The sequence below is a fragment of the Psammomys obesus genome, unplaced genomic scaffold, assembly GCF_907164565.1.
Source record: "Psammomys obesus unplaced genomic scaffold, mPsaObe1.curated_primary_1811, whole genome shotgun sequence".
Lineage (NCBI taxonomy): Eukaryota > Metazoa > Chordata > Mammalia > Rodentia > Muridae > Psammomys > Psammomys obesus.
In genome coordinates, this window is record NW_026593286.1 from 24,085,001 (window position 1) to 24,111,213 (window position 26,213).

Here is a 26,213-nt window from a genome sequence, read left to right on the forward strand (position 1 = left end):
TGTGTGTGTGTGTGTGTGTGTGTGTGTGTGTGTGTGTGTGTGTGTGTCTACTATGTTGTGACATATCTAGTACAATTTACTACCTGGTACTAAGGCTTTTTCTTGCTGTTTCCTTGTACGTTACCATAAAGGCTTTAGGAACACAGAACACAACTGTTGGATGACCGCTAGCAACACATATTACACACTGATGCGTAAGTAAAGCTATCTACACTTGAACAGAAAAGAACTCACCACAGTTCAGAGCTGTCTGGCCACCCATGCCCAGAATTAACCCATCAGGCCGTTCGGCCTTAATAACTTCTGTGACGAACTGGGGGGTGATAGGGAGAAAGTAGACAGTATCTGCCTGCTTCAGTCCCACTTCGTTGGTCTGCACTGACGCAATGTTTGGGTTCATCAGGACCGTTTTGACATTTTCTTCCTAGAAGAAAACAAACAAATTCCCAAAGACTATGAAAATGTATACTACTTAAAGGTATTCTAGATTTTAAATACTGTAACATTGTGTCCTAACCAAGGTAAACTATTGAAAACCTTTCATAAATAAGAATCTGAATCATGATCTATTGGAATGAATCAATATTTTTTAAAGTATAAGAAATAATATGTACACATGTAAGGACACTCACGGATAAATGAGGGGAAGTAATGAGGGGAAAGAAGGGGGAACAGGAGGGGAGGAGAGGGGAGGACCAGGAAGGGGAGGGTCAGGAGGAGAGAAAAGAGCAAGAGAGGAGAGGACAGGACAGCAGAGGAGAGGGGAGGAGAGAACAGGAGAGGACAGGAGAGACAGGAGAGACAGGAGAGGAGAGAAGAATTAGGCTTCAGGACTGTACTTTAGCTCTTTTCAACATTCATCAAGGGAAGTCTTGGGCTATAGGAAATCTTTAGCCAGCTGTTTTCCAGAGTTTGCTGTCCCACTCTCCACCTGAAATCTCTGCTCCGCTCAGTGCTAGCCAGGTCTCTAGCGAATGACTTTTACACTGCAATGCCTAAGGCAGGGTCACAGAGGCAGTGTTTACACGACCTCTAGCTGGCCCAGTTATAACCAAGATGTAGAGCTTGTTGGAGATGAGAATAATGAGAGAGCAAGTTATGTCTGCAGAAAAATACCTTAAGCATAGCTTCTCTAGGTTGATTTTGCCGTGATGACAGTGTGGACCTTGATAAATTGAAGAAATATGTTTATCTTTCCCAACCTGAAGATACAGCTGTATCATCCAGTTTGCAAGTCAGCAATAAGTGGGTAGGATTCTCTGTGACAGGTGATCATTTCTTAAGCTTGAACAAATGTGTTATTGCTTACCCAGCTAGGGAATCCCACACTCACCACAGAGATGCTCAAAGCATCTAGCCTAAGATATAAAGTAGCCTAAAACCCAAACTCCCTCCTTCACATCAAACACAATTTATACTTAACAACTTGCTGCAAAAAACTGTAAAAAATAAGTTTGTGTTTTCAATGTAAAGAGACAATAATGTAAATAATTCCCACCGCTTTGATTGGCAGATGTGCACATTTGAAACAGCTAAACTCTTTGGTTTTGAGCAAATTTTAAACACAGTGTTCTAATGATAGCCAAGGAAAATAATTATAGTGACTTTGGGGAGAAGTATCATAAATCTAAATTACAAAATACTAATTAGACTCATTAAGGAGAGCATATTAATCCTGGGAAAGCTCACGCTCTCTCACCTTCATGGCTTTTACAGCTTGAGATCCCGAGTAATCAAATTCACCTGCCTGACCAATAGACAGACCTCCTGATCCCAGGATAAGGACTTTGGAAACCTGTAAACAATAAGAAAGAAACATTACTATCATTTCTAAATAATGAAAACAAGGCATTTGCAATAGGAGAAAGAGCGAAGCTATGTTGTTTGTGTTTATATAGTGATTTCCAAGAAAAAAAGACTAACAATTTAAACATATCTAACTTCAATGCCCTTTCCAAAGTTCATGAGCATTTTTTTTCACTTAAGCAAAGAACAATATTTAAAACTAATAATTGACTTAAGAATATGCAAATAGCAAGTGTATCTGCGCCATACAAAAATATTTGTATGTAAACATATTTGCATATATATGTACATATTTTTTGAAAATACAAATACATTCTTCTAAATTTTATATAATTAAAAAGAAATAGAATCTATATAAATTAACATATAAATTTAAATAAATAATTATTGGGTCTTATACATATTAATCTTTACTCACATGCCTTTAGAGGTGAATGGTTATTAAATGGTTATTCATCTAATTAAAAAGAGAATTCTATCAACTAGGTGATTCAGTACTGTAAAGTATATATCAGTCTTACAAAGGAGCATGGTTTGGGGTGGGTATTGTAAAAGTGCCAAATTGTAAGTTAAGGGCAATACTATTCTTTATTAAGTTGTTATTATAAGTAGTCTAGAAAAGGGGAATTTTATAAGACAATATTTTAAATAAAAATTCCTATTCTCTACAACTTGACCAGCTGTGAGTCTATGTGTTAATTACCATCTGTTGGGAAAATGAAACTTCTCTGATGCACTAATCTATGGTTATAAAAATAAGTCATTGGGAACAGGTTTAGTACTATGTCCATTTAGCAGAATAATAATAGAAGGATCTCCCCTAGCACTGTGATTTGTTTAGACAAAGGTTCTGTGCTGAGAATAGGAGACTGGAAATACTCAGCCCTACATGGGATATAAATATATATGTACACATATATACATATATTTGTACACATACATGTACATACATTATATATAAATATGCATGTGTATATGTATTATGTGTGTATGTATAATGGAGGATCATTGTCCTCCATTGTCTGGGATCATTGTCCAAGAGAGGCAGTAAATGACTACAATGAAACACAGTTTCACAAACACAACAGGACAGTTGCATCTACAAACTCGTGATGGTGATGACAGCATACACAAGACCTGTGCAAGCTGAGGAGAGACAACATTCCGGAATGGAGGGAGGAAGTGGACATAGAGTCCATTCTTCAGTTGGGGAGCTATCAGAAATTAGTTGCTAGGAGGAAAGCCAATTTTCTTTAAGGGAATAACCAGTGAATAATCACACACCCAAGAACATATGGGCACCAAATATTGTATCCAGTAGGCTAAAAACACAAGTGAGAACACAAAGTCAGGTGGGTAGGGAAGGAGGCTGATTCTGGAGGAAGTTTGGAAGGAGTGTATCTATGATTAAAATACACTATGAAATTCTCAAGAAATAAATAAAATATGTAAAATTTGTAATGTAAATTCCAATGGCTTACCAATAACAATAGAAACATATAATGCTGGCATTCAATTTTCATAGGCATTAGTGTAATTTACATCATTTTCTTTAAGAGGTCATCACATATTAGAGAAAATATATGACAATGCACAAAGCAAAACCGAGTTTACATCTACTGACCTCAACTCGAGAGGCCACCAACGCTGGCTTTGGCAGAACTGAGGTAACGGTGGTGCCTTTTCCCTTTTTTATCAATGAGAAAAAGGAATCAAACAGGTACTAGAAAGAAAAAAAGAAAACAGAACCAACTAGTTAGACACTTTTGAACTCATACATTCTCCAAGTACACTGATGAGGCTCAGTTGGGTGGGAGCCTCAGAAAGAGACCAGACCTTTGCAGTTTGTTTATTTGTTTTACTCTAAGTTCACCCATGCATATTGAGGATTTTCTTACTTGTCTCGGTTTGGGTGTTGAGTTTTGTCCAATAACTGAATGTCTACTCTTATCAAATTAGGCCAAATAAATACTTCAGGGAAAGGTAGAAAAAAAAAAACCCAAATAGATGAGGGTTCCATTAGACAGATAAAACAAAACAATAATTCTCGCCTGTAACCTTTGGGGGCCTTCTAGATCCTGTCCATCTCAAGTCCTATAACATGAGCCATTTTATACAGTAAATAAACATGTCCCACACTGCCCTCTGAGAGTGTCAAGTTTTTAGTTCTTTAATTGTATATCATTCATGTAAATCAAGTTCTAGTTGAACAAAACTTAAAGCTAAAGTGCATGTACCTTACAGTTGGGAAATACTGATATTTCTAATTTCTGTTGGCTCTAAAAAATGACCCTCAAAGATTATTCTTAAACTTTACCAGTGAGCTTACTTCTGCTGTTTCCCTAGACATGACAAAAGTCAACAAAAGTATCCACTGTAAATTATTTGGCAGGCCCAAAAAAGAAAAGAGTCAATCATAGTACTTGTATTATACATAATAATTGCATCTTTCCTAATCTGAGACCTTACAGTTAAACTTTAAATTAAGAAATACTTAGTATGAATTATGTGAAGAAAATAAATGCTTTTCTGTGGGTTTTTCCCCCCCAGGTTTATCTTTAGTTAAAACCATACTGGTTTTGACTATTGTGAACTGATACATCCGAGGAAGAGGAGGAGGAGGAAGAGGAGGAGGGGAGGAGGAGGAGGAAGAAGAAGAAGGAAAGAAAAAAGCCAGGTTAGAAAATACACTGCTCTAAGCAAGCCCATGTGAGTCATGTGACCAAGCAGGCTGCCTTTCCCCCTCCCATTGTCCCTTTTCTTGCCCCAGCTGCTGTTTATTCTCTCTCTGTGGCTACACAACCAGTTGCCATAGGGATTTTTTTAAACTCACAGATGGGGGATTAAAATTTCATTTCAGTTATGAGATAGAAAGAGCAAGAGAGAATTCATTTGCATAGCACAACAATTGTAAATTTCAGAACTAAATATATTAGAATGATAATGCATTCAAGTAAAAATAGCATCGTAGCATTGCTTCAAGTTTCTTAAGGGCTTTCCCACTTTAAATTTAAGAAAAGATTAAAATTTACTCCATGATATTCATGGGGGAATTTAATACAAAATGCATGGTACCAAAACACACTCTTTGAGAATATTATGCACCAATTATTTCCGTTTCTTGAGTCTTCCCACACAAGCATCCTTTATTTTTTTTTTCAAGTATATAACAGACATCATCTGGCTGGCATACCTCAGTGTCTGTTGGCCCCGGGCTGACCTCTGGGTGGAACTGCACAGCGAAGAAGGGTTTGCTCTCATGCATGATCCCCTAAAGGAGTATGAAACAGGGAGAAATTCCTTCTATGACAACAAATGTCAAGTATGGCAATGTATTATTCAGGAGATAATAAAGTTCAAATAGGAAACCGAGTTAAGTGCTTAATAAAGGTCTGGAAAATTCCCAGTACTATTAAGTAACATGACTGGAGACATTATGAATCTACCCGACTATTTAAGCAAGAGGAAAAAACAGCCCAACAAAGAGACAGCTGGGTGAGGCTTCCATGATAAAATAAAAACCCACAAATTTGTTCCATAACCTTTGGGGCCCTTCTGGGATATCTTCAAAATCAAACATAATTCTCATGTCCAACTCTTAAATTACTTTCCCAAAGTTCTTCTTAAAGGGTACTCCAGTGCTAAGTGAAGTGACTTACGGACACACCAAGGGCTGGATTCAAACTGATGTGTATCGTATCAACTGACCCCTAATTATGAAGACTGTATAAGACAGATTCTGAAGAAGGGCCCAAGTGCTGGGTCTTAAGTCAACTAATAAGAAAGAGAGCAATTGCTCTTTAAAGGTGACAGGCTGGCAGGGGAGATCATGCCATGCATTAGCACATTTGCTCTACCAACAAGAGGAGCTGAATTCAGATTCCTATATAAGGAAGCACATTAATGCATACACTTCTAACCTCGGTATTAAGGGCTGAAGCTAGGTGGTCCCTGAGAACTTACTGGCTAGCCAGACAAGCCAAAATGGCCCACTTGAATAAGTGGCCCTGTCATAAGACAATAATATAAAGAGCAGTACAGGAAGAAATTGGTATCCTCCTCTGGTCTCCCCACGTGAACACATGTGTCCACACACATGCCCAGTTGCATGCAACACACACACACACCACATAAATGTGGAAAGTAAGTACAAAAGAGATTGTGAAAAGTTCTTAACTTCTCACTACCAACTGAACAGGTTTGTTGAGAACACTTACCTCATTTGTTTGATCATTGACATTCACAAAGAGTGGTTTCCAGCCAGCGGGGAGGGTGTTGTCCAGGGCATAGCCATGGTTCTGAGCAGTAATGAAAGCCTGTCTGTTTGTGATATTCAAAACAGGTTGATTCTGTCCTCTGGAGAGAGATGTAGAGAAAGAAGAAGAGAAAGGAAAAGTGAAGAGAATGTTAATGGTTGCTTATAAAATCAACTTCAGAACTTTCAACTGCTTTAGTGAAAATCACTTTGTGAAAAGAGTCACAGATTGTTAATCCCAATAATTTCAGCCTCCTAAAAAAATAAAGAAAGAAAAACATCAATTCAGGAAGCTTTGTTGAGTCTTAAGTATCAACTCTATTAAACTTTTATAATCAGTTTCAGAGAGGCATTCATAACAAAAAGAACTGCACACTGGCTCAACAGAAATGCAAACAAGCAACTTATTTTAAAGGTGCTCCAGGAATTTTAAAGCCTAAGGAGAATTCTCAGAGTTAACCAATAGATGACTGCTCAGATCTGAATTGTTCGAAGTTGCACTTTTTGTAGGAGATGGGGGGAGGGCATTGAAGTGAGTATAAGGAGGTAATGAAGTAGCATTTTGGGGGACAAAGAAGTGAATCTGAGGCTGTTTCTTCTGATCTTCAGTCATTCTAGCTCCTTAAAGTCTTATCAATGTTTCTAAATTAAGCTTAAAATTGGACCAATTTCCCTTGGAACGCCATCAGATTAAATAATTATAATTTGAAATCGTGTCGAGAGAAAGAAGATAACCTTAAACTATAGCAAAGTTGTCATTAGAGAAGGCTGCCTCTCAGATATGCAATAAAAGAGGTATCAGGTGGTCAGACAACCGTGAACTATGTAATAGGGTAGCTGTGGTTTACACTGCAGAAGCGCTATGTCAATTCTCTAAGCCCTTTGTGTTTGGTTACTGGTGGTATTCTGGAGGTAGTCTGACTGCAAACAGCCTCCCAATGCCTTACCTATTAGCCATGGACATCTTGTAGGATTTTGCTCCAGCTGCCAGGCCTGTTATTATGTTTCCAGTACTGATTCCGAACAACGGCTCCTTGCGGTCACTCTCCAAAATCTGCATCAGGAAAGATCATCAAGCCAGTAAGACAGATATTGAAAACCACAGTCTCTGAAAGATCAAAAGCTAAAGCTAAAACCCCCATCCCTCATTAGTAAGGAAATTGGGAGTTAGAATGTAAGTAAAGACACCATTGATGGAGCTGTAGCTTTAGAACTCGGTAAAATGTCCCTGCCATTTAGACTAAACTAAGTATAATTTAACGTTTTTAAAATTTGAAGGTTTGATGGGTTCTGAATCTAGATTAGTAGCCTGGGTTGTCATTTTGCAGCTTTGAGTAACATTACAGGTGAAGATTAGATTCCAGACAGCTACTCTTAGTGGAGGAAGCCATGGCAAGCTTACTCTGTCCCAAAGCAACGCTATGCTCCTTTTAAAAGTTCTCATTTGTTTCTTGCTAAAATGCCTATGCTAAAATTACCTGCAAAGTCCTAATACAAGTTCCAAAAATACCTGAATAAGTGAAACACAGCCTCTTTGGAGTACAGGGTAGATGCTCTTCACCCCCAGGCAGTTACACACACACACACACACACACACACACACACACACACGCACACACATGCACATGCACACACGCACACATGCACACCAGGCTCACCATACCTTTTTCACATTCTGAATTAGTGGCTGTGCCAGGGCTGGATTCCCAGGTCCCCCAGCAATCAGAAGTCCATCATATTCCATCTGGGTGAAATCGTGATTCCAGGGCACCAAATGCACTTCAGCTCCTCGCTGGAAAAGAAATGCAAGAAAGATGAGCTGAACATTTGTTTTGTTAATGTGTGGTTTCGCTTAGTCTTTTTTTGATGAGCTAGAGCCCCTAAATGAATTTTTTAAAAAAAATACGGTGTTCAATCAAATAACATTGAATGAATCGGAACTAGAGTGGCTCACTGTGCTTTCTATGGCATAGGTGTCCCAAATGATAAATAGGAAGAGGAGGGTGAAAAACATTGAAGTCTTAATCTTGAAAAAGCAAGGGGCACACCCAAACTCTCCACGACAGGACAGCAAGGATGCACATATTACCTCAGTAGCTGTAGCACAGAGAGGCAAACCACACCCATCTCTGCAAATGTGTGACCACAGCTCACTCTTTCATTTTTCCTTTTTTTTTTTTCTGACAAATTTTAAGGTAACTTTCCTTACTAGAACTTTCTCATCTCTCTATGTTCCAGAGGAGAAAATCAAATTATTTTTATAAAAGTAAGCAGGAGAGAGAGGCAAGGACCCTGAAGAAGAAAACTGCAGCCCTCCTCACTAGTTTTCACACTGCCGAAAGTTGCTATGCAAGCTTATTGGGAAGAAAGTCATTAGTGGCCCTACTCAGCACTGGATTTTGTATGCTACAATGCAGACAGGCTGGCATGATGGATCCACTATTGTAATAGTGTCATTCAGATTACAGAGATAACCAACTGTTTTCTGATTGGAAATGGGACCTGTTGCACAGGAGGGATTTCATGACTGGTACAATAAACCTGGTCAAAATCTAATTTTACTAAAATCTACTGGGGAGATCATAGGCCCTCGCAGGGTATTTACTGCTATTCTTTCCTTAAATAATTGTGATTTCAAATACGTATGTGTTCACCCATAAGTCTGTGCTGCTCTCAAACTTTGGTCAGAGAAACTTCTTTTAGCAGTGGGTAATGGTCAATGTAGAGACTCAGAACTTGTCAAAAGGCCAAGTATGAGTAACACTTAGTGCTCAGCTTTAGATGGGTCATGTACGTCAACCTTCCCCCATCCATGGCTCATGGACATTTGTCTAGGAGGGTCAGGAAAAAATGTAAAGCCAGTGGATTAGAGGAAAATTATGAAATGCTGAATTCTGGACATGGCTTAGCTTTTGAACACATCAGTTCACAGGAGCTTTAATTATCTACATAAGACCAGCACAAGGTCAAGCTGGTCAAAACTCCAGTATGAATGACAGAAGGCCTCTGAGGTCCCACCTCCATCAGAGAAGCTATGGTCAGTTGAATGGGCAGAACTGAGGAAGAGTAAGCTGTCTTTTGGTCTAGCATCAGGTAGCCTCGCCCCAAAGGACAGGAAGGCCCTCTTGAGCATATAAAGCACCACTAATTAGACTGAAGCAGTTATTCATTGCAAAAACATAAAAATATAAAGAGGACATGAAGCAAAAGGGAGGTAGGGAAAACAGAGGCAGTTGGAAGGTGGGGGATGGAGGGTAAACTGTATCGGCATACATTGTATGAATGTATAGAACTTTCCCAGGGCAAAAATATTACTTAAAAAAAGAAAAATCGTAGGCAAAGTGAAATGGAGAGCAGATGGAGTATAAAGAAAATTTTATCAAAAAAAAAAAAGTATTTAATTCTTTGGTACCTTTGAAAGTTCCCCTAGAATTCTTGGAGATAAGGATTTGAAGGTTTATTTGGATGTGTTTTTTTTTTTCAATAAACATAAATGGGATGGAGAAATGACACCACAAGACACCCCAGTATAGTGTACAAGAGTTATCTCAGTGGACAGCCAGAGTCTGAGATCCATAGGGAACCTGAAGCCAGCATTGAATACTTAGATATGACTCATGCCTGGGGCAAGGGACCTTTGTACTGACTCTGTGGTCCATGACTACAGAGTGTTCTAAGGAATGTTCTATGAACATTCCCACAAACAGGCTCTGCCCAACTAGAGCAGTTCCCCCCCAGTCAAAGAGACCTATAATTCTTGCAGCTGAAATGTGAGCAACGTGAATTAAAATTTCTAAAAAGGAGCAGACTAGGAAAAGATCCTTTGTGTACCCACTACTAAAAGTTTCATAAAGAATTCTCCTAATAAAGTTGATATTCTAAAATCATAATTTGAATATTTCTGATAGTCTCTGGCCATGAACTGAAGAATTCCCCTGTAGCCACACTAATTTGGTGTTATGCAACTGTGTGCAAGTGTATGCATGTATGTTTGTAGAGCTGTGGAGTGGGTATGTGTGTGCATGAGAGGGAAGGACAGAGACAGAGAAACTGTAAGTGGGAGGGTTATAAGGAGACACTTCAGCCAGACAATACTTAATAAAACACTGGTGTAATACGGTTGACCTCTCCTTGAGGATTTTAAGGTTCAATTCTAATTAGTTTTCTAAGAGTTTACATAAACCTCTAAAGACGTCTTTATAATATCAAGACATAATCCTTGCAAAATTACAGTTAATAATGAATGCAGTCCAGCAGAGGCACTGTCAAGCCAACCCTGCCTGTCTTCCATTGCCAAACTTCAATGAAAGTGAACATGAGTTATCTCAGAATAAGTACTAAGAACAGTACAACTAGGCTCAGAAGAATAGCATATGCTCTCTGTGATAAGTAGATCCTAACACCTCACAGGCATATATGTGTTTGTGTGATAGAATAAGTGTGAGCAGAGGTTGAAAAACTAGAAATAGTCCAATGAGGAGGAAAGAGGGGGCTTTGAAGAGGGGAAGTGGAGGGAACCAGAGCTTATTTGGTATAAAAGTGAAAGGGGGATGCTACAATCTCGGGGGAGGGAGGAGGACAGGGAGGAGGAGCAAAAACTAAGCATATACCAAAATGCCCTAAGAAAACCTCTTTCTTTGCTGACTAAAAGAATAAAATAAATAAGTTAAAATAATAACAAATAAATAAGAAAGGTCACTTTTTCCATGGGTTTTTGGTTACTGGAGACTTTTTTAAAGACATGGTTGTCCGTGTCCTTAATTTGAACAGAGATATGTGTGTTGTCTTGTGGATCAAAGGCAGCAAGAAGAAAGGAGATCCCTGAAATTCCCACACAAGCCTGCTTTCTTCTAAACAAAGGAAATCCAACTATACATCAGCACTACAAACTGCAGCTTCTCCAGGGAATGAATCACTTACCTTAACCAGCAGGCGGATGACGTTGTTCTTTATCCCACAGTCCACAGCTACCACTTTCGTGGGGTTCCCTTTGCCAAATACCTTGACATCCTGCCATTTAAAAAAAAAAAAAAACAGACACTGAAAGAAGATTCCCAGCAATAAGCACCAGGCCTGGACAGTCAATTCACTGAGGGTGTTTTATACTTAGACGGGTAACAGGTTGGTTGTTAACTGCTGGAGAGTGACTGGCAGTTAAAAATCAATTTGTTAAAAAAAAAAAAAATAGCACAGCAAATACCACAGTCTGTTTTCTTTTTATAAGAAAAAAAGTTTGTCGCTGTTTCATGTAAACTGCTCATTGCAGTGATAAGAAAGATCTTTAAGAAGTTGGCTGCTTCCATCATCCCCACCCTCCCCATGTTTTGCCTCATTAACAATGAAAGTTTCAAATATTATCGTGTGATACAGCAGGAGGCAGATGAGGTAATAGATACATCATGCCTTACACGCCACTTGATCGTCGAATTGCTCTGCACATCAGATTGGGTGGCACTGAGTCGCTGTGGATCAGGCTTATGGAGAGATGCTGGGTGGGTAAAATCAATCAGAGCCACAAGGATTCCTCAGCTAGTCTAGACCACTTGATCGTTTCAGATTACCATATAGTCATTTGCATTTAAATGGGAGGTTTCATAGGAAAGATCCCACAGCATATCATAATCATTATCTACATCTTAAGTATTGCTCGGAGGCAGATCGACTTTCACAGGCATTTACCCAAGAAGCAATTCTCCAGTCATAAAGAAAAGAAGAACAAAAGAGAGAGCAAGAAGCCTATCATTTGGTGGCCACACTGGTCCTGGCTTCAAGAGTTAGCTAGAATTCTCTGAATTTAGAATGACTCCATGGCTTGCCAAAGGTGTTAGATGAAAGATGTAACCTGAATATTTGAAAGAACATTTGCTATAACTGAAATGTCTACCTCTCCATAAAGTCTATATATAACATGCAGTCATAAACCTTAAAGCATGCTTGAGGAAAAGATAGAAAAGGGATGCCGGCCATCTATTTTCCCCTTCTGTGGCTATGCTGGAGAGAAAACACTGAATCTGGGTGATTATTGCTGAATGGATCCATTAATGCCAGAGTTAAAGTCCCTTATCAGACAATTTCTAAAAGTACTTATTTATCCTTAACCTTGGGCTCCTGCTATAAGTAAAACAATGTTACCATCTAGTTGTAGCTGCATTAAACTGCAGTAAGGTGGTAATGAATTAAATGATCAACGTTTCCACGGCATATAATCAAACAAAACTCACAAAGTTTACATTACTTCCTGATACAAACACATACTTTATCACAGTTGTAATGATGTTGTTCAATTAAACGGTATTAATAGAAGCAGATGTTGTCACTGTAATTTTTCCCTTGCTTTGACTTGGATAAAAAGGTAGAGCTGGTAAGATGACTCAGAAAATAAAGCATTTTCTGTAAAAACAAAAGAACTAAGTTCGATATCTGGATCCCTAAATAAAGGTGGAAAGAGAGAACAAATTATACAAAATTGTCTTTTAAACCCCCCACACACACAAGCATCACACTCACTAGTAGTAGTAGTAGTAATAATAATAATAATAATAATAATAATAATAATAATAATGATAATGATAATAATAATAATAATAAAGAAAGAAAAATAAGATTTGATTTAAAGGATGTGATAGATAAATGATAGATGATAGATTGTGGTGGATATAGATAGAAGATGATAGATAATAAAGAGATAGATAATAGATAGATGATAGACAATAGACTGATAGATAGATGATATGCTCATTTCTATTGTTCTCCACTTACGAGACTCCACATTTTGCACTTATCTACCATGAGTGTAAATTATATCAGCCTCTCTGGGTACCAAAACCCACAGTCACTGAAACCCCTTTTCTAAAATCATGTGATGTTTTCATAGAACTTACACACTTTACGTGATCTCTAGCTTACTTACAGTAACTAATAAAACATGAATTTCATGTAGTCACTGCGGTACTCTATATTGTTCCATCCAGATGTGGAACTCGCAGATATAGAGAACGCCAGATGTTTATTCTTTCCATATCAAATGGTAGAAGCTATACACACACCTACATGGGTAGGTTTGCCTTAGGAGTCTGAAAATGAATGTATCACATAGTGTTTTCAACTGACCATGGAATTTTTTAAGGTGAATTTCTCTAAGCCAGTGTTCCTGAGACTTGGTGGGGAAATGCCATGATTTTATTTTCAAGTTACTTGAACCTTTATCCACCTATAATTCACTACAAAAACATGCCGAATGACTCTTCCCTAGTTCCCAGTACTGTTCTTCAGCCAATGATACAATAATAGATGGAGCCATATAGATCTCATAGGCATCCACTCATCATTGACCGAATTTATTACTCAAGTAGATGAATCCTTTGTTTCCACATGTCGAACTATGTATAACTCAAACATAGCTAGCTGTCCCAAGTCTCTGCCTTTCGAAACGCGCCATTGTCTCTGCTTAAAACAGCTCTATTTCTGTTTATCGACGTATAATAGATTTACAGAGCTGTAATACAAACAGCTCCATTTCTGTTTATCTATGTATTATACATATTATCTATGTATAATAGCTGACTCTTTGTGTCTACTGACAACCGCAACACCTCCACCTTCAATAAGATAACTGTCTCATTTTGCTGCTGCCCCATGGTTGGTTTTTCAGTGGCCCGTGAGCATCCTAAGGACAGCCTTTATCGCAGGGTTCTGTACATACTGGCTGACTTGTTTGCTTCTCCCAACAGACCCCTATGGTCTCTGAGGTCAGAGAACCTAGCTCACAAGATGCATTCATATCTTTATTTAAAAGGCAGTCAATCAAGGCCATAAGGTATGGATCTAAAATGTATTCTAAGCCTTCTTACAAATAAAAGTAAGCATGCTTCACTCTGGAGTTACATAGTCATCATTGTGAGCATTAATTCTTTGGCTCAAATGTAATACAATAAATCTCTTATGTAAAGGAATGTTTTTCCTGGGCAAAATGATGCTAGACTTTTATTATTTTGTCTAATTCCTATAATGTTCTCCCATCTTCCTTTGGGGGTTTTAGCTCTGAATCCTGCTCAGCGTTATGTCTACCTCTGACAGTTCTGTTCGTCCTTTATTTGGTGTAGTCTAAAGCCTTAAGCAAGTAAAAAGAACAAGTAAAAGAGAATAGAGGAGCTAAAATTATAAGGAAACCCTCTAAAAGGTAGCATGAGATCTCCAAGAATGTCTAAGAAAGGGCTGCTGACTTTACATCAAAGATTTAATAGCATATATATTAGCTGCTATGGTGCCGCTTCCCTGCTTTGCCTCTGGCGCTTATGGAAGATCACCTCTGCCAAGATAAAGATTTTAATATTATAAAACTGGTAAGCTTAAAATGAGTAAAACAAAACCATAAATTTGCTCACCTTTGTCGAAACCTCAGCAATCAAATTCTGCTTATTGGGATCCACAAAATCCACAGACTGGCCTTCGAATTCGATCTTCCCCAGCATGGTACCCTGTTGAATTAAAACAGATGCATGGGAATTAACAATGACAGGATAAACCCACAGAGACTATGCACAGCTGTTTCATCATTTAGAGATCCTTATAACAACTCATAACCATCATCGGGTCTTCATCGTCTCAACTGGGAACGCAAAGCAGCTGACAGCTACATTTCAAAAAGTGCCGCAGGAAATGCAATTAGTTCTTTGTCATGTGAGTGGAGAAAGGTGTACAAGTACAAGTACGTGTGTGTTCACATAAGCATGTGCATGGGATGCATGTGTAAATGGAGGCCCCATGCCAACCTCAGGCATTATGTCTTAGGTGCTGTCTACCTTGGAAACAGGTCTTTCATTGACCTGGAGCTTGATGGTTAAACTAGGCTAGCTGGTTATTCAGCCACATGGATCAGACTATCTCCAATTCTCTGGCATTATGACTCCAAGCGTACATCACCATGGACAGGATGTTTTGTTTTGTTTTTTTACATGGATGCTGGGAATCAAACTCAGTTCCTTAAAATTGCAAGTACAGCATGTTACCAACTGACCTATCTCTCCAGTCCCACACAGGGTGGTGGAAAGCTAAGGCCATCATCTTTTGTAAGCAAAGTTAAATGGCATCAGAATTCAGGTCACCAGGTTCCAAACTAGTGTAGATTAATCAGAGACCCAGAGACCTAGATCCTTAGCTCATCAGAAGTAGAAAAAACAATCTGTTGAAAAAAAGTACAAAATCTAAAAACTGTAACGAAATAAAAAGAACTTATATAGTTTGATAGTAATTTTAACCTCCAAAAGGTGGAAAAAAAATCAAATTTAATGTCAGAAATTTCTAGATGTCACAATAAAAGCATTTCACTATGTTAGACACATTAATATGCAGGTATCCCAAATTGCCTGATCCTTAAGGAATGTTCAACCCTCTGCACTGTTTTCACAATCAGCCTTGCTAGACTGACTGAATGTTGTCTTCTTTTTCTTAGGTGCATGTTGAGATTTACTTGTTTGTCAGGAAGCCTGCTTAGAAATGTCTAGAAAAGTGGCATGTTATATCTAGTTATCAGGATTTCCCCTACAATATTATTGTATTGAAGGAAACAAAAGGCTTTGTTTCCCTTTTAAATTGACTCCTTGGAGAAATCACTATATGAATGAGAGTTGAAAATGCCAGCCCACCACAGATTTCCACGTTGGTTTCCAGTGCTATTGTTAAAGACAGGGTGCTGAATCAAAGCCTGAGAAAATTAATCAAAACCACCCTTCCCTTTCACACTAGAGTATGTGGTGATTTCTACCTACTTTTTAAATCCAAATTACAAGGTGCTATAATTATGTATCCCAAATTTAGAAACTTGGTTTCCTCCTTTTCCTTAAACCATGCTAAGTGAGATGCAATCTGAGTTTTAGGACTGTGAGCTAACAGAAGTGACTCTCCAGTTGTATTCCCTTCTGTTCCTAGATGTTACATCATTGTTAACTGCTCCCACACACCGTTTGGCTAAGGAAACACAAGAATCAACTTTGAATACATAATCTCACTGAAGTCTTTTTCCCAGGAAAGTCACAGAAGCAGGGTGGGAAGGCAGCATGAATCCTAACTTCCTCCCTTCTTGTCACAGGTGCAACCATGCTCTCAGCTGAATACCATTCCTCCTTTCTGTTTACACACAGCCTGTGTCAATACACTTGCCTTTGATACTGTTGGGGCACTTGTTCCAGAATCCCCCTAGAATATTCAAATCCAAGGTGCTCAGATCCCTCATAGAAAATGGCATCATCATATGGACATTGAACCTACATGTTTCTATGACTTTAAATCATAGCCAGGTCGCTCACAGTCGTTAACAGAATACAAGTACAATGTGAAGAGCTATTACCCTGTGTTTTTAGGGGAAATAATAAAAAAATTATTAAAAAGTTTAAAATTGCCTTTTTAATAATTTGTGCAAAGCTTACAGACGCAGAGGGTTGACTATATTCTGACAAGGAATCCACAAGCAAATTGCAGGAAGGATCTGTGTCAGTGTGCACTACCAAATTTCATTGTTTCCTTTTTAATGAATTAACATTTGGTGAGAAAACCTAATTGCACTTTAGGAAATTGGTGAACGCTAGTGAAGGAACGTTTCTTTCTGATCTGGGTTATGAAGGTGCATGCAGCAGAGAATAGTAGCACAAAGAAAAAAGCGGGTGGTGATGATATTCTCAAATGGGAGATGTTGTAGTCAGATGTTGTAGTCATCCAACAAGACAGGAAAGATAACCTTTCCTTGACTCTGGCTACTAATGCAGCCTTAGGAAAGACTGTCTAAATGAGGTAGCCCATATTCATGATATAAAAAAAAAAAACAAAAAAAAAAAAACATCTCTTCCAGGAGTCCTGGGTAGACAATAATACCAATGTTGTGTAGTTTCTGATTTGCGTTCTTCAGCGTGGAGGATTCTGGTTAGGTCAAATGGTTACATACTTTGTAAATACTTTCTCTATTTGTTCCACTAGAGGCTTGTCATGCGAGCTGAATTCTAACGCCCTGCCTTGTTTTCATGACTAACACAGAGTAGGCACTCAATAAATTCCCGCCAGTTAAGTTGATCTCTAGTCCGCCCAGCTGCAAACACAGTAATCAAGCATTCAGTCCTGGAAATCACACCAGAAGTATAAAGGAAAGTGACAAAGAACTGAACAGAGGGAGCTGGCCAGGCTTTCTGCTTTGCGTATTGGTGAGTCCTTCATGCACTGGGGAGAAGTGAGAGGAGACGTGGATTCAGCTAGGGGTGGTGATCAGACCTTGTCCCGAATTCCTTTCGTCAGCATTCTTGTGTCCACTCCATAAATCGCAGGGACCTGTAAGAAAAGAATCACAGTGACCGGGAAATGAGAGGAGATTAGAAGCAGCACATTCTTTCCAAGTTGGGCACTTAGCCTCATCTGTCTTCTTAAGCAGTAAATAATTCCCCCACTCCTTCTCTTCCCTGACCCCGGTCGACGATGTTGTCAGTTCCAGGGAAATTGCTGCTCAACTTGAGCACAAAGTTCCTACTGGCCAAGAGTGTCCTCAGAATAAAAAACAAGAAATTCTGCATATCAAACCCTTGCAACAGCCTGGCTACTTAACCTCGGGTATCAAATAAGTCACATTCAAATGAGATACGTGTGCATGCACATATACTGTTTAAGATATGTGTAAAATTCTGTGTTTTATTATAACATATATTTTAATCTATATTTTAAAAAATAGTCAAATCGGTGACCTTCACAAAAAAATAATATGCAAATCTGTCTTGAGCCAAATATTCCTGGCAGGCAGTAGAAAGTCCACATAATTTTTTTTTTCTGAAGGCTTGTGTTGCATTGTGTTTTCCTAATATTTGTCCATCCTGTTTATCAGTGAGGCAATGCATCCATGGTTTTCTTTCCTTTCAGTATGTGTATATATACTGCATATGCATGTCTACTGATATATACTACATATACTGAATGTAACAAGCCATGAGACAGCTTAAAACTAAAATTATTAATTCTATCATAAAAAAACCTAGATGCACTAAGTAACAAGAAGAATACGTGTGCATGTGTATGTCAGAGAGAGGAAGACAGAAGGAGAGAGAAACAGAGTAAACAAAGAGGAGAAAAAGAAGAGAGATGGGGGAAAAGAGGCGAGACACAGAAAGAAAGAAATACAGGGAGAAATACTGACAGACAGACAGAAAGGGAGAGATTAGGTGATAAATAACCACTACGGAAACTAGTTATCTTCCAAATAAGGATAACCTGATGGTTAAGAAGAAATTGGTGCTGGCCCAAGCCACGAAAGAAGTGCCTATCAGTTACAGTATCAGCCGCAGTTGAACATAACCAGCTACAATAACAGAGAAGATAAAGCTAAACACAGGAGGTCTGTCAATACTAAGAATTCCTAACACTCAAGGTGAGTACTCTGATAAGGAATTGACATTTAGACTATGGAAACAATGCAAGGTTTAACCTTTTCTCCATGTTACTTCGAATAAAATTATATCTACATAATTGGTCACAATGTTTTAAACTCGAAAATATTTGAGAATCTATTTAAACTTGAACAGAATCAAAGATGGCAAGAAGTATTGTGTGGAATGATTGTGCGTCCTACACATGCAGCTCGTAGTAGACCTTGTACTCGAACCCAGACCTGGGAGCTACATTGTAGATGGAATATTGGGGATGACTGATAATTGCTCAAGAGATTGGAAATTTCTAACATGTTCCTTATTGCCTTTCCTAAATGAAGACTGCTACCACTCCTGTGTGGGCACCGCCTAGTGGATACACTGAAAATAGGCAGTTCTGTGTATTCAGAGAATGAGTTCTGGAAAGATTCAGGTGGCAGTGATGGTGGTGGTGGTGGTGGTGGTGTTGGTGGTGGTGGTGGTGGTGATGGTGCTGCTGCTGTTTTAACAAATCTCTGTCTACAGTAGTGATGCCCAGAGGTTCACAAGTTCCCAGTTTCCCATAGACCCAGTTGTGCCAGAAAGGCAACCCTTCCGACTTCTCACCTTCTCCTCCTGCAGCCATTGTCCCAGGCTCTTGGTAGCCAGCCAGTGGTTATAGTCATTACTGTAATTGAGCACCAGCAGACCTGCCACCTAGGGAGACAGCCAGTCATTGTGAAGGGGGGTTCACCAAACATCCTGCACTTCTTATGAATCATCATGAACGTTAAGTTTACGTTTTTAGCTGCATTTTTAGCACCGATAAGAGTCTTAAGTTTTTGATGGAATGATATAATAAAAGGTTGACAGCACATGTATTTAAGAATATCATTGTTTCCTTAGTGGTCCTTTCGGAAAGCAGGTTTGCCTCACAAGCAAATCCCCAGAGGAAAGAAACCGTCTCTTCTAGGCATACCACGCTTTTCAGCTATTTAATTTATCGATGATGCAGTTCACAATTACTTATTTAATGTAGATAATAAATAAAATAATTTTATTAATATACATGTAAAAGTATTAAGGAAATTGTGAGAAATTGTTCAGTTGTGAGAACTAAACAAAATGTGAAGCCCAAGTCACTTTGAAACAGAATGGAAAGGGAGTAAGAAAGGAATGTAAATTTTGAATTGTTTATGTGCTTCATATTTTGAGATAATATGCATATATCCTTGACTAGGTAATCTGAAGGTATTAACTACCTACTCATCATGTAAATTATCTTTTAGTAATACTTAAAGGGCAAAAAAAAATAATACACAGTTGACTATCAGACTTATCTCAAAAAATGATTCTTCATCTTTTATTGCTTCATTATTTGGACAATATCTTACATGTTAAAATAAGTTCCCTCCAAGGCATTAAAATCTAAACTACCCCCGTGAATAAAACTTGAATTTGTCAAGTTAAAGCTTATTCTGTGGCACTTTTGAATACGGCGGATTGATACATAGTTTTGTGAGAGAAACGTTGCCTTTCTTACATCCTTAAAAACTGTCTCTTCAAACAGAGACTCTTAGCAAGTCATCATGGGCACTACCTTGATTCCATCAGACTCCATGTATTTGTTGAGTCCCAGTTCGTCTCGTGCGGTGGTGTCAGGAGCACCGCCGTTCCCAATGATGGGGTTGGCCATGATGAGGATCTGTCCCTTGTAGGCAGGGTCAGTAAGTGCTTCCGGGTACCTGGGTAGACATGCCAGAGCATTATCAGCAAAGCATGTATATAAGTGCAAAATGACTATCTATGAACACAGTCTGAGTCACCGAACCCTTGCATGAAAAAAAAGACTCTGAGGTTAAACTCCAAAACACTGTCTCCGGGCTTCAGCAATCCTAACGAAATTTCATGAGAATGTCAAATTTTATCCACAATATAACTAAGATGAACAGAAAAGCTGACTCTAATGGAAAGGTAATTTTCATGATTTTCATTTAAAAGTTTGAATTTATTTAATATTTTAACTTTTATACATTGCTGTCAATTTAACATTTGCAAATATTTTAAAGGCTTCCATAACCTACTAGATATTGAGTAAAAACTCAGACTTACTGTCGAGGGCTGAAAGTTTCACAAACATATTAATTATCAAAAAGTTGAAAAATTTTCAATATACATTAGGACACTTCAGGATAATCCAGGAATAACTGCATGAGTGTACATACATATTCAGGGAAGACTTGAGCTAAGGAGTTAATGCTTATGAAAGAATAACTCAAGAATATTGATTTTAAAGGTTGTTAGTTTGACCTTACAAAATAAAGCATACAAAGTTGATAGCTATTATAAATGTGGAAAAACATTGTTCATGTGCAGCATTATTGACTTAAAAATTAAGATTTCAGGGGCTGGAGAGATGGCTTAGTGGTTCAGAACACTGGATGTTTTTCCTGGTAACCTGGGTTCAATTTCCAGCACCCACATGGTGGCTTACAACTGTCTGCAACAGTTCCATGGGATCTGACACCAGCACACAGACATACTGTATTGCAAAGACATGTACATAAAATAACAAATAAATAAACAGATAGATAGATAGATAGATAGATAGATAGATAGATAGATAGATAGATAGATAGATAGATAGATAGATAACTTGGAAAAAAAAAAGGGGGGAGTGCTAGAGAGATGGCTTAGAGGTTAAAGACACTGGTTGCTCTTCCAGAAGGCCTGAGTTCAATTCTCAGCAACCACATGGCAACTCACAGCCATCTATAATGAGATCTGGTGCCCTCTTCTGTCAAACAGGCATACATGCAGGCAGAACACTGTATACATAAAAAATAAATAAATTTTTAAAAAACTTAAGATTCCAAACAACTATTTTAAAGTACTGAAAATGGAATTGGAAAGGAATGCAGGTTTTAAAGTTGGAAAGATGAGTGAATGAGTGTGTGTGTGTGTGTGTGTGTGTGTGTGTGTGTGTGTGTGTAAAACACTTCCAGAAATACTAAGAAGTAGCAACACTTAACTCCACGCACTTGAAGACGTTATAACTGATTTGTCTTCTGCACTCTTGCATTCTGTCTTCCTGCAGACAGAATTACTCCAAATCTTTCCTGTGGATTACTACTGAAAGTGAATTTAGGTAGTGAGCAGGACAGAATCGACAACCTTGAAACCAATCCAATACAGCTCAGATAGCAGTCAACATAAATTCCTCAGCCCCATCCGAACTAAGTCCTACCAGAGCTAACTTTGTCAACAGAACACTTTGTCTTCCAGTCCCATCGGCCCCAGGGGATACAAAGTGCTCGCGGCCTCCATCAGCTTATTCCTCAGTGCTGCTCACCTGTCAGCAACTGGTAATTTTTTAACCGAGGCTTCTACACAATATAAATGTGTTTCTTGAAGGCGAAAAAAAAAAAAAAAGAACTTTAATTATCAACCATTTTATTAAGTGAGCCAGACAATGGATAAAATCTACATATCTCAATAAAACATAAGGTCTGCGGACTAACCCAAAACATGACTGCCTTTCCACATCAAAAGAGGCTTTAAATTAATTTTATCTTCCTTGGCTTCTTTCTTTCTTTAAAGGACCTGGCCTTTCCTGGAAACATGGGCTTATGGTACTCCCTAGCGGGTTCATGAATGTAGCACGTGCTAGAGCACTGTAGTGTTGGAAGCAAATTAATCCATCAGGTCCTGTTTGACTTTTGTGATGTGACAAGATTTATTACCCGTAATCTATCACCAAGAAGAAAACTCTAGTGCCCTCCATCATTCTGATCTATATTAAACAGTTGTGTGTTGGCAGGTATATTAACACAGCTAGTAATTAGTGCTGTCGAAAAGCTTAAATAATTGCCTGGCGAAGCAAAACTTTGCAAACAGGTTTTATGCACTGTAATTTAATGTTCTCACCACTGGGGCTGATTTAAAAACCACCTAATATTCTTCGTGTTACACAGAGAGGTGAGGAGTTAAGAAAGATGCGCATTAATAACATAATGATGGGCTTGATCTGTCAATATACTCAGTATCAGTTAACCCAACTCTCCTTTCTGCCTTCAAGACTGATGTGAATCTTCCTGAGTTGTTCATCAAATATCTCACAGGAGGTCAGCTGACTGGGGCTCTAAAGAAAACCTTTTCAAATAATCAAGTCATATTTTTTTTCATGTGGTTTAAGCCTCCAGCTTTCAAATATTATGTAGTCTAGTTCCCTTGCTTTTTAGGCAGGGAAAAGGAAACTCCAAAAGATTAAGTAATATCTCAATATCCCATTCTTAGCTATTATTACAGCCTGCTAATCCCCAGATGAGCAAGTGTTTATTGTCTAGGTAGGAACAACCGTATGAGTTATATAAAGATTCTCATATTCATTGTCACTCAGTAGGTAGTAAATCTTAAGTACTGAACTATGTCAAAATTGGTAACTATTAAAAATATTTGATGTGAGACTCAAGAGATAGCTCAGGGGTTAGGAACACTTACTGCTGTGGAAAAGAACCTGAGTTCAGTTCCTGAATTCACGTTAAGCAATTCAAAGATCCATTGTCTCTTGTTGCCAAGTGCACCTTTGCGCGCGCGTGAGCGCACGCGCGCACACACACACACAAACACACAAACACATGGTTAAATAATAAGTACAAATGCGCCTTTTAGGCTCCTTGCCCGTCTTAACTTTATGTTATTAGTTCATCTTTTGTTATTCAGAGCACAATTATACAAAATTATCAAGTGTTTCTTATTAAATGTGCAGAACTCCACTGACAGAGCCGCCCTGTACTGTGACACTTCGCCATCCCCAGCTCCAAGTTTCACCTTCATCAGATCAATACTTTCTCCCACAACTGAAGTCTTTGCAACACACATGTCTAGGATTTGTTTTCTTTTCTTTCATTAAGGGGCCACATTCTATTTCTTTTGCAGGGACAGAAAGTATATCTATACACCTGGTGTCCGTGGTATGGCTACAGTAGACCCTGCCCAAAGCCCCCATGTAACCACAGTATCTAATCCAGTGACATGGTGATTTCAACCTGTTACCATGCGTTACATCACCCATACTCTTGTACACAGAGGAAAGAATAAAGCATCTTGACAAAAGTATACTCACCCTCCTAGGCCAGTGTTAAAAACCACTTCACCGGCAACCGAGGATGGGTGGCCGAAGGAGTAGCCTTTCATCTTCGTTCCGTCTTCCAGGACAATGTGTGCTGTCTGTGCCTAAAGAGGCAGTTGGATGAGTCTTAGGAGCATAATAGAAAACACCAGACACACAGAGGGGGGAAAAAAATCTGAAGATAAAATACCAAAGCTTAAATAAATGTATAGCAGATTTACCGAAACCCTCCCACCCAGGCCTGGAGTTGTTCTGTGTTACCTACAATTTTTCTCCAAATGGAGGGTATTTGTCGCTGGTGGGTATTTTGGTTTGTTTTTCTTAGAAGAGGAACTGAAGCATGTCAATGCATTGGCTATTCTACGTCTGCTTGTAGAGTTGTTGACAAGTCAGAAATGCTTCAAGTTAGCTGAAAAGCTACAGTCAGTAACTTGCCCTCCTTAATATTCTCTAGCTTTGCTCAAGTACACCTTTAAGGAATGTTCGTGAGCTTACAAAGGCATCATGAATTATACTGCACAGATCGTGTTCACTCAGAGGTTTAGAGCTAGAAGGAATCCTTGAGATTACCTATTAAATTATGCTCCACTGAGTTCTGGCGTTTGATGGAGTTGTCCCCGGGGCTGCCCTCTCCACACCACGCCATGGTCATGGAGAAGCTGGAGCTGTATCACTCTGTTAATACTAATACAGCAGCAAGCCCTGTGGAACACTATAAAAGTGGTATTGTATTTTGCTTTTTATTAGAGTTAATTATATCCATGTCTGATTCTCGCTTTTGGCTATGAGCATCCTGAATTCGATTACTTTGCTGTCTTAATCTTTGAACTAGCTTCCATAAAATTCTTGGCTAAAAGAAAGAACAATTAGAGAAACTTATCTAAGAAGCAAGCAAATATAAACCACTCCTCATAAATACTATAATTCTATTATTGAAACAATATAAACTTCAGTTTCCACACAGGTCAAGGGAGAGATAAAAATGCATTAAGCCACAGCTCAGGAGGCAAAGACTACAGGAGGCACTGTAGCTCATTGTAATATGTTGTCATTAAAAAAAAAAAAAACTCCATAACAACTAAAGAAATCAGAATGACAAATTGGTACTTGATTATACTAGATATAATCTGTTAGGATTGATGATCATAACATGTAATATTTTTAAGGCTCTGTATCTTTTTAATAAAGCCATACTAAGAGACTAAGTCATCATGTAATATATCTGAAATTTGCCTCAAATAATTAAAAGTAACAGGTATAGATACAATTATACATGATACCAGTTTTAGTATGCACTGAACTTGTTGAAAAAAGACTATGTGAAGTTAAGTGAGGTCATTAGAGGGAGAAATTCACCATTCTTTACTCTCTGTCCCTTTTCAATATTAGCACTGGGGTCATAGTTTCTAATCCCTCCATAGCTTGCTGTCCCACGACACACACACACACACACACACACACTCATACACAAAGATGCATACACACACTATCACACACCAATTTAATGCCCATTTACTAATTGATATTAAAAATCTTTGTTTCTATAGTCCTCTAGCTTGGTAGCACACACTCAGCTTTTCAAGTGTTAAAATGGAGAAGCATGTTATTTTTCAATAATAATGTCTGCAGAAATACAATGCTTCTTTTAGATTTGAAGTAGTCAAATATCTTGCCATTAGAATGGTTGTTCTTGCATGTAAAAGTGGTATTTTGATTGCCTTTCATCTAACACTATGTTCTTAAATCTCAATTATGTATGAGTGGGTTTGTGCAGTGTACTTATACACAGGACTATTTTAGTGTTTGCTATTAAAATCACATTCTTTGAAAGGGGTAATTTTCTTATTTTGTTTTAAATTACAAATATAACGTGGATTTCAGACTTGTTTTCTGAAGAAAGAGGAAAAAGTTATGTACTCCTCATCAGAAAGAGGTTTGTGTGTGGAAATGAGTATGTGAGAGAGAGGGGCAGGGACTACAAGCTTGACGGTCCCTTCGATTAGTTATACTTGCTCTCTCTGGACACTACATTAAGAAAAGACTGAAACTTTTCCCATCACAAAGAAACCACAGTGGTTGGCATTATCTGATATCAGTGGTGATGAGATTTCTCCATCAGGGATTAGCTCAGTACACATCTAAGCTCTGCCTGTCATACCTAAGACCACATTATCGCTATTTCATAATTTGTTCAGTTACTTCTGCGTAATTACAACTCAAGCCAGCGGTTAATGCTCTTTCGAATCAAAGAGTGATAGTGTTCAGTGTATTTCCAAAGACTGGTAAGAGACGTTCCACAGAGATGGGTCTCAACGGGGGTGTGCTTATCTGCAAACCTTCCAGATAGCCCTGGCATGTTTCACAAGATGAAACTCTTTGGTCCAAGTAATGAAAACTCGCTGTCACAGAACGTTTTCTACTGGAAATGTTGTTTTCGGTTGTTGAGGAAGCCGTGTGTAACTGACATGCCTTCACAAAACGGGAGGAGGAGAGTGTGTTCTTAACTAATATGTAACCTAAAATAATTGTGCTAAAGCAAGCTTGACTGTGCACTCCAAACTCAGCTATCATATATATACTCCAGTTTATCAGCCTTATTCTGAGCTTGTCTCTCTAAAATGTCACCTGTGTGTATTTTCTTCTTCCA

The 26,213-nt window shown here is 38.5% G+C and overlaps 1 protein-coding gene across 3 annotated transcripts in view; it reads right to left on the reverse strand.

Moving 5' to 3' along the window:
• Nucleotides 1-26,213, reverse strand: part of Cps1 (carbamoyl-phosphate synthase 1) — a 120,416-nt gene that overhangs the window by 70,614 nt on the left and 23,589 nt on the right. For all 3 annotated transcript variants that reach the window (XM_055616578.1, XM_055616579.1, XM_055616577.1), the window contains 13 exons: nt 23,561-23,670; nt 20,036-20,180; nt 19,063-19,152; nt 17,318-17,374; nt 14,446-14,538; nt 10,982-11,071; nt 7,725-7,853; nt 7,009-7,115; nt 6,024-6,162; nt 5,000-5,077; nt 3,431-3,529; nt 1,700-1,795; nt 235-424 (listed from right to left, as the gene is read on the reverse strand). In XM_055616578.1, the coding sequence (XP_055472553.1) occupies nt 235-424; nt 1,700-1,795; nt 3,431-3,529; nt 5,000-5,077; nt 6,024-6,162; nt 7,009-7,115; nt 7,725-7,853; nt 10,982-11,071; nt 14,446-14,538; nt 17,318-17,374; nt 19,063-19,152; nt 20,036-20,180; nt 23,561-23,670 (1,423 nt within the window). The remainder of the gene's footprint in view (nt 1-234; nt 425-1,699; nt 1,796-3,430; nt 3,530-4,999; nt 5,078-6,023; nt 6,163-7,008; nt 7,116-7,724; nt 7,854-10,981; nt 11,072-14,445; nt 14,539-17,317; nt 17,375-19,062; nt 19,153-20,035; nt 20,181-23,560; nt 23,671-26,213) is intronic.